We start from the raw sequence: 9,798 nt of genomic DNA on the forward strand, positions 1-9,798 counted from the left end.
GTTTGATATATTTCCAAAAAAAAAATTGGTAAGCAAATGCAAGAAATAGTGTAAGTATTATTTTAGGCTTAGGTTTTTGACGGCTTCCCAGGCGCAGTCGCCATTTCAAAATTTCTGGTCTGGTGGGAGGCTTCGGTCATGGCTAGTTATATGGTTAGTATGGCCCTAACGGCCAAGAAATTAGACTGCATCATCACTTACCACTAGAAAAGATTAAAGTCACGGGCTAGCTTGTATAAAAAAAGGCTTACATCCTCAAACCAAGCCCCGCCGCCTTGGCTACAACCATGATCAATATCGAGTGGGTTTCGGCTACGCATTGCCGCAAAAGGAAAATATTCTTTCTACTGGAAATAACGTCAGTGTTTGATTTCGCCAGCCAGCTCCTGCTGAATTTGTAAAAAACCGGCCAAGTGCGAGTCAGACCCACGCACCGAGGGTTCCGTATCGGGTATTTTTTCCGACATTTTACTCGAGAAATCAAAAACTGTTATGCATTAAAAAAATATGCATAAAAATAAATAAAAATCTGTTTAAGAATGAACAGGTAAAGCCCTTTCATATGATAACCCACTTGATATATGTAGTTATCTTACTTTGAAAATTGAAAATACTAATATTTGTTCATGAACACATGACAGACGGATAGAAGGACAAATGGACAGACGGACAGACGGAAAGACTGACAGACTGACAGACAACGAAGTGATCCTATAAGAGTTCTTTTTTGCTTTTGAGTTACGGAACCCTAAAAATATTTAGTTTTATTAGCCCCGTATTTTATTTTCATAATTACAGGTTTCTGTATCCTGAAATACGGGGTAACCAGTAAAATACGGGGCCTCTGGCAACCCTATTCGGAAAACACTGTCACATTCAAGTTAATGTCAAATATTTTGTTTTCAATTACAGAAAGCTGCATCAATCATTATTACAATATTTTCTTTGTTGTGATTGGCTGAATTTTTGAGTTTCAGCCAATAAACATAAAATAAATGACTGTTTGCCAATTAAACGTCATAACAATATAAATGCCAGAAAGTTTAACCAAATAAAACAAACTTAATGAGAACCTAGTGAGAATGCAAACGGCACACAATTTATAATACATATTATGTTAGTCGTATATAATAGATATTATAGTAGTCGTTCACTTTGGTAATAGTCAGATTGTCATCAGTAAAATTGATATTGGTCGATGTATCGTAAATTATTGTTTCGGTGACAAATATTTTTATTATCTATTTATCTTTGAACAGAATGGAATAGAATGAAATGGAATCGAATACAATGATAAATTTTTATTCCTGTAAACTTTTAGGTAAACTTCAAAGTGTTTTTGGATGGTCAGAAAAATTTACCACTGGTTCGGAATGCCGTTCCTGCGTTTTCTAGGGTTTCGTACCTCAAAATGAAAAACGGAACTCTTATAGGATCACTTTGTTGTCTATCTCTCTGTCTGTCGTGTGTGTCAAGAAAACCTCTAGGGTACTTCCCGTTGACTCAAAACCATGAAATTTGGCAGGTAACCTAACTGCGTAATTTTGGGTAGTTTTTTTAATCGATAAAGAAAGTTTGCGACATTGTTCAATAAAAAATTTGGATTCCAACTCCTCAACCCTGATGTTGCAGGGGACCTGACTACTAAAGCTAATGGGATTTAAAAAGTGTCGATTATTAATTGATATTGAAGGTATCTATACCAAGTAAACACTTTGTCGTTGATCTCAACCCTGATGCTGTAAGAAATTGCATTCCTAAATCCTGGTGATCCCTCGGGATTTGAAAAGGATCATCCGTTTAAATATTCTTACGTGATACAGAAACAAGTTGCATCCCGGGGACGGGCTATTACGGAGAGGCAACTTTTGTTCTGGGAAATGAAAGGATCGGGATTTTTAAAAACCTAAATCCACGCGAGCGAAGCTGCGGGCATTAGCTAGTTGTAAATATATTTAGAAGCTACTATAAGATAATAGATAAGGTACTTATTTCCTTATATTTTTATTGTATGGCAGCGCGCGGTTTTAAATTATAAATTGCACGTCCTGTCCTTTTCTGTAATACATTTTTTTCTCAATATCTACCGCTTTATTTCATAGCAAGAGTCCGTAAGACATAATACAGTGAAAATAGGCAAAATATACAATTTTTGCAGTTTCCACGTCAGTACCTGTCGAATTTTTCTAACAGTGTAAGCAGCAGAGCTGAGTTTACCATCAAGTGTTGATATGTGGGTGTTCCATAGAAGCTTTGCATCTAACATTATACCGAGAAACACGGGGTTCTCCTTTATTTTCAACATATGATTATTTATCAATGAATTTATGTCATTTAAGGTCCTGGTATTGGGCAGTGTGAATTCAACACACTTAGATTTCTTTGCATTTGGAAGTAAATTGTTAGCAATAAATCAGAGAGTGACCTGTGATATGGCATTACATATAGTATACATTGTCAAAAATTATAATATTAAAGCTGTGCGTATTGCGTGAGGAATAGGTTGCAAGAGAGTTGCAACTTGCAGGGTTTGATGCATGCGCTATTGCCAGCAAACATGAGACATATTTTTATCTACAGGCAACGTCTGAGTAGGTAACGCATACGTCTAACGCAAGTTGAAATGTACCAGTGTATTTAGTTAGACCTATTGACAAGTTTGGAGTTGGGTGCAGTCTAAATGTGGCCCGTGTGTTTAGACTGTCAGTTTCTGTCAGTTTCACGTGTCGTCCCCCGCACTTCACCACCCCGCTTGCACAAATCGAGACAGCACGAAATTTTCAAGATTTCTGGGTGTAATTTCTGGTTTTCGTAGTTCCCACATAATTATAACAATATAAAATATATAACGATAATTTTTTTACTACATAATATTCATTAAATTTTCTAGGTCTGTGGTTTTTCCAAATTTCATTAAATTGCTTCGTTGTCTAGAAAAACGTTGTCAAAGTTGGGCCTTTTTTTAAAGAAAAATACAAATCTTTGAGCCCCTGTAATTTTAAAACTACATATTTTTAGAAAAATCTAAAACACCACAGACACAGATATTAGTTTCTAGACTATGTCTGCAAAATTTCATGGACTTTGGTTGCTTAATATTCAAATGAAATGGGAACTACGATTGTATGGAGTAAGTGACGGAGACAGCCCTGTTAATTGCGGGAAGGATTGTGAATTGATGTCGTATTAATAAAGTTAACATCATTGAACTGCAGAGCCCTCATTTTGGGTTCGGTTTAAAGGACGGTACTACGCACTTACGACCAAAGACTGGAAGCGCTACGGCACTCCAGCGCAGCTCCGTATGACGTCACAAGCTGTGACTGAAGCCGATATAACCTGCAAGTGATGATGTTTTCAGAGAAGAAGCGGCAAGCGGCGCTGCACAAGGAGGCGGCGTGGGACGGCTCGCTCGCCAACACCTCGCTCGACGCCTGACAGGTACCGCGCGCACCCTTCACCGCACCCTACCTACACCACATCGCACCCCACAGATTACACTCCGCACCCTACGTATACCACCACGTCGCACCCTACGTATACCACACCGCACCCTACACATCAAACGCTACACCCTATACACCGCGCCCTTCACAATGCATCCCACACAACACAACCTACACACCACACCCTTCACAATGCACCCTACACAATGCACCCTACACAATGCACCCTACACTATGCACTCTACACATTACACCCAACAAATACCCTAGCAACGCGGGCAGCGAAACACACCCGCGCAGCACGAGCCCTTGTGTACCACCTACCAAAGTGACTGCTCAAGCCATAACTTGCCAACATTGACTATGCGTAAATTTAAACACTAGTACTTTATTTAAAAGTGTTTTCTTAAACATTGCCTGTTTCAGAAACGAGATATTAACAAAATACTGAATACGGTCAATAATACTCAATAATCTCTAGTCGATGTACGAACTTTCTAGCGTCTAGTTTAATTCAATAAAAAGTAGCAGCTTTTTAAAACGTATTTTTAAAACAAATTTTAACTTCTTTTTGAACTGCTTTAATGATCTTTGTTTTCAAACACAGCATAGGTTGGGAGCCCGCTGTTGGACTGTGGACTGTGCTTCTACCATTTGTACATCGATAGATCGATAGCGTAGTTGTTTTACTGTGACGTATTGACTTGTGACACGTTGCAGAAGCCGCGCCTCGCGCCTCGCCGCGCCTCGCGAGGCGGCCCTCACACACATGCAATTTACTACGTTAAGAAGCTCTCAAATAGATATATATAATATAATTTTACATTTTAACTAAATAAATTATACAAATAGCTATTTTTAAAAGAAAATATCTAGTTGAATGGAACGCGTAGGAGGCTTTGGACCTTATTTTGTACGTGCTAAGGTTTAAAGTTTATGTATGTATTATGTAAAGTTATCATTACATGTTTTAAATTCGAAATCTGGAGAATATTATTTAATTGTTACTAGCAAAAGAAATAAAGTGGTTACTTAATTCTAATGTATACAATCTAACTAAATTGACATGTTGAAATCTAGTGCTATCTTTTTCCGTGAGCAGCAAAATGAAAGGGATAGCAATACAGGGTTAGCAAGGGTCATAATAATTTAAGACCTGTCATTTTAGTTTAAAAATAATAAATATATTGCTATCCCATTCATAATTATGAAAGAGATAGCAACATGTGTATAGAATTGTAATTATTTAGTTAGTAACATAGTTTTAGAAAATGTGTACAATAGAATTGACCAGCTGTTACTTCAGATATTGACGACTTCATTATTGCATTTTGGATGAACTGGCAATATATTCTATTTAAGACATTTTCATACATTTTTATTGAGTTTTACCGCCATATTGGATTGACAGTGATGTCACAAACGCAGTTGTGTTACACTGAAGCATTGCTAAGAAATTCATAATAAAATTGGTCAGAAATAATATTATTACTATACATTAAAATGTATTATTAAAAAGGTGATTCAAACTACTTTTAAGTTTTATGTAATTTAGAAATTGATTGGAAGTTCCGTAGTCATTTTAGCGAATCATAGACTTACTCTGACTAAATGTGATACTCATATACATTTTTTAACTTATTTTTTTCTTAAAAATTTTATCGCAAAAATGAAAATTACATAATATAATTAAAAAAGTTGGACAAAAAATGGCGTGAGAATATATTATGAGTTTGCGTAACGTGCGTCTATCATTAAGTTTTTGTGTAAAATAACGATTTCACGCAAAAACTTGATATGTTGGTTATAATTAAGTAGCTAATGTTTTTGTAAATAATCTCCAACCGATAGCTTTACTCTTTATATAGAGAGTGTTATGTTTGAAAAATTATATAACTTTTTAAAAATTTAAGTAGATACGTTTTTTTTTATTTAAAATTGTACAGAATTTCAAAAAAGAACAGTTAGATAATACACTAATGAAATTACCATGTTTTCGATTTTTTTATTGGTTTTTTTTTAACCGAAACCGAAAATGTAATAAAACTTAAAGCTAGCCTTCTGGAAAAATTAAAAATAATAGGTATTTTAAAATCACAGTTATAGTACGCGACAGTTGGAGAGGGCAACCGGGGTTGAGGCAGGGCACGCTCCGCTCCCCGCCTTATCCCGCACCGAGTTATCGCAGGGGCTGTGCGGGTGTGCGGGGCGTTCCCACCCCGACCTGTCGCGTACTATAGGTTACCTTAACCACTTTTCCGTTTAAGTGACCATTTAGAATTTTCGTGGTTTCAAAGTTTTGATTTTATTGAATGTTTTATTGTTTCGATGCATTATAATTGTTATTGTACTAGTATTGTAATACCAAATATTAGTAAGGCGTAATGTATCGCAGGTTATCGCTCACCGTGCTCCGTTGTGAGGCGTGCCTTCGTGTCTAGTCGATAGGTAGCGGGTCCCACGCCTCTTGCCGTTCCAGCGCCGTTTGCGCCCGCCAGGAAAGATTCCACATCGACCTTTAGAAAGAGATTTGGTAGAGCGTTGTCTCTGTCGGTTCACCTTTAAAACAAGGACTAAAATCGTACGTTTGACATGACAGTTGACACAAAGTTAAAATGGCGTGCGAGTTCTCATTTTGTACGTATTTATACGTATTGTAACAGAGACGACGCTCTACGGAGCCGATATCTCTTTGTAAAGTTCGATATGCAATCTATGCTGCCGGGTACTTTTAATTCTAGTATAGGGCCTAACATTAAAACTGCGATGCGAATTCGCATTGAAAATCACACCGTTAAGGGTCTCGTTGCCTACGTAACCGTTCATTCGACGACCGTAAAGCGTAAACATATTTTTTGATATCCGTTAGAACACGTTCACGCTAGATCTATTACTCGTAGACAGTTCGTTACGTATTATTTAAAAGTATATCATAGAAAAAAGCAACAGTAGTTACTAATGACCCCGTAGCTCGATTGCGGTAGAGTGATTGCTACAATTTGACGATCGCAACCACCTCTGATTGGTTGTCGCTCGCTCACTGTTGGCTACAATGCACCGTTACAACAAGAAAAGCATAAATCCAGTCAAAAACAACAATTGCGATTGTAATCATGATTAATGAAGGTTTTTCGGAATGGTCCTACTGAACTTGTCGCTCGTACGCGATGTCGCAGTTTTGAAAGTTGGCCCCTAATGTTAAGGTATCACGGTTTGATATTGTGTCGTTTTGATATCTTCACGATGAAAGCGACTTGTCTCAAAATTAACAAATTCGAGCCGAATAATTTTGCCAATCTCGATTCTCGATAGATTCATTGGCTAAGAAATAGAATTATTTATGCTGTAAGTAATAAGTATTAACGTTTTAAGGTAAAATTGTGCATGAAAATAAAATAAAATTAAGTCACTTTTGTTTTGAAGATGTTGTCCATAATGTCGACCAAAATGAAATTATTTTAATGATCTTTAAAAATGGGCATGTTTCTGTGATTATGCTAGAAGGATGTGTTGAATAATGATTGTTGTCTTTGTCTCTCGATACTACTGCAATCAAGCGACTTGAAATGTTCTCAAGCTGATCAAAATGAAATATTATTAAAAACATTTTCGCATTGTAGGTCAAACCTCTGTGCTTTTTGCAATGCGTGCTACCTGATTTTGAATTGTTTCTGTAGGTATATTAATAATAAATTAAAAAAAAAAAAAACCAAGTGATACAAGGACACCTTCAGAAAACTAAACTTTGAGAGAATGATGCAAATACAGGTATCAAGAATAGAAAAATTGTGGGATTTATTCATTATAATGTTGTTACCAAGTTAAAAAATCATTATATATTTTATACAATGTTCCATCACATATTGCACGGGACTCCCAAGTTTTCAATTTCAACAAAATGACACGAGAGACTTATGGTAACTAAAGTATTAAATTATACAAAATACTGTATAATAATGTATTCTACCTCATTCTCTCGCGGGTTAAATCCTATAATAGATGTATTTGTCTCTTTTTAGTATCGGTCTTTGGTTTATTAGGTTTCAAATCACAACGTTACTAAAGAAGTTTTGCTGAAATTACATAATTTCATTCCGAGATTTGACATATTTGTTGAAATATTTCAGTTTTACAGAAGTATACATTTGTGTACTTCTGTAAAACTGAAATGCCTGTATGAAACAGTAAGCCTTAACTAATGTAGTTATCATGTAACTAATGCGGCGAATCCAATCTATATAATGTTGTGTGTTCCGTTGTTGAGCATTTACTGTATTTCAACATATTCCATTCCAGTACAAATCACGTCACGAAAGTTGGAAGTAAGATAAGCCTTAATCTATGTGGCCTTGAAACAACACACCCTGGAAAGTTCCTCATTTTACATGATGCTACGACATCAATTATTATTAGAAAAACCAAAGAAAAATCAAAATTCAAAATAGCACTAATTTGTTAAATTCGCAGTAAGATCTTGTGACTGGAATGGAAATAAAATGTTGAACCGTCCACAAATATCATTGTTACATTGCAAAAATACCTTTAAAAGTGTTAAACTTTGTCAAAATGTAAAACTGTAAAAGTATTTGTAACTCGCTACGCCAGAGGTTTTGGGTCAAGTCCAATTGCAGTATTGTATATGACCAGAAACACACCACGAATACCCGACGCTACGTGGCTGTTGGGGCTTTAAAATGTGTTTCCAGCATAAAGTTGGACCTCCACGTGCTTACATGCTGGACGTTTTATGTTAATTTTACCAATCGACATTTGAGTTAGAGTCTAAGTTACTCGTCGAGCATGTATCGTCGTGGGGAGCCAGCTTAATGGCAACACAAGATTGTCACAAAGTTGTCTGTCCTATGATGTGATCTATGAAGTTTTAAACATTCTTTCGAAAGCGACGGTCACTATAAAATATATGTATGTGAAGAAAATATTTTTATATTCATTCATTTTTTTAATTTATAAAATAAATAGTCAAATACCTATATTTTTGTTTTATTAAATTGTTCCTATCAATTTACCATCCATTTTTTGTATCCGACGAAACAAACAAGTTTGTCTAGCCGTCGCCGGCCCACTACTGATCACGAGTCTCCTCTCAAAATGAGAAGGGTTTAGGCCAACAGTCTACCGCGCTGACTCAGTGCCCATTGGCAGACCGCACACCTTGCAAAACCGCAGACCTGCAGGTTTCCTCGCGTGTTGTCCTTCACCGTAGCAAATGATATTGAATGCACATAAAACTTCGAAAATTCCACATCTTTTTCTATAACGTCCGCGAGAAGCAGACCAACAAACAAATAAATGTCTCGGCGAACTCATTTTGTTTAATTAATTTAGTTATGTGCCCAATTATTGAATAAATATCAGTTCAGTATCAAGGCAACATTACAATGATAGTGTTGGTTTCGCAATCGTAGATGTACCTACCATGAAGCACTCGAAGTTTCGTTTAAATTGTCATGGCTATAGGTACTCACTTGGAATATCTTCGTTGGAAAACATCGCGAGGAAACGTGCACGAGAGTCCTCGAAGGATGTACCTACTTGGCTGCAGCGCGGTGGACTACGGCCGAAACCCTCCTCATTCTGGAAGGTGCCCTTGCTCTCCTCCTAGTACGACGAGGTAGATAGGTTTGTATAGCTCGTGCGACGATTCGAACTCCGACAGTCATTGAAGAAACCTTATCATCGATGCTTTAGTTAGATTCTCGTGACAAGTATTATGTCCAAGAGCATGTTTGAGAGATAGACAACTGGAAGTAGCTACCTGGTGTTATAGTTTTGCTTGCGCGTCGATGGTCCGCCGACTGATCAATGGACAACGTGCCAGTTGTTGACAAATGCAGGAATTTGTATACTATCTGTCCTACCTACCTAAGTAGGTTATTACAGTCTGCTAGAGACTCAGAAATCGTACGGAGACATAGGTATAGTACGCGACAAGTCGAGATGGCAATCGGAGCATGAGGCGAGAGAACGCCCCGCACACCCGCGCTATCCCGCACCGGGTTAGCGCGGGGGCTGTGCGGGCCTGCGGGGCGTTCCCACCCCGATTGCCATCTCGACGTGTCGCGTACTATAGCTACCTAGTACCTACATGTTAACATAAGCAATTATTTTCAGTTGGATAGGTTCTGGGAATTCCGATCAAAGTGTTCAATAATTATTTGATAAACATATTTTTACAATCCGCTAGGTATATAGGTAAGTACCTACGGTCTAAGATAAAATATTTTATTTATCGATATAACTAGGCGTTCTCATAACTGTACCCTTTCAGATAGGATGAATACCTACCGAGTACCGGATAATAATTCGTAAGGCACAAATGTTGTAACTTGTA

At 37.1% G+C, this 9,798-nt stretch overlaps 1 protein-coding gene across 2 annotated transcripts in view; it reads left to right on the top strand.

Annotated features, from left to right (window-relative positions):
- LOC123876998 (coiled-coil domain-containing protein R3HCC1L) overlaps positions 1-7,851 on the top strand; it is a 42,805-nt gene extending 34,954 nt beyond the window's left edge. For both annotated transcript variants that reach the window (XM_045923475.1, XM_045923474.1), the window contains 2 exons: positions 3,362-3,441; positions 4,167-7,851. In XM_045923475.1, the coding sequence (XP_045779431.1) occupies positions 3,362-3,438 (77 nt within the window). In that variant the 3' untranslated portion in view covers positions 3,439-3,441; positions 4,167-7,851. The remainder of the gene's footprint in view (positions 1-3,361; positions 3,442-4,166) is intronic.
- The last annotated feature ends 1,947 nt before the right edge of the window (positions 7,852-9,798 follow it).

Source organism: Maniola jurtina, chromosome 22 (assembly GCF_905333055.1).
Source record: "Maniola jurtina chromosome 22, ilManJurt1.1, whole genome shotgun sequence".
Classification (NCBI taxonomy): domain Eukaryota; kingdom Metazoa; phylum Arthropoda; class Insecta; order Lepidoptera; family Nymphalidae; genus Maniola; species Maniola jurtina.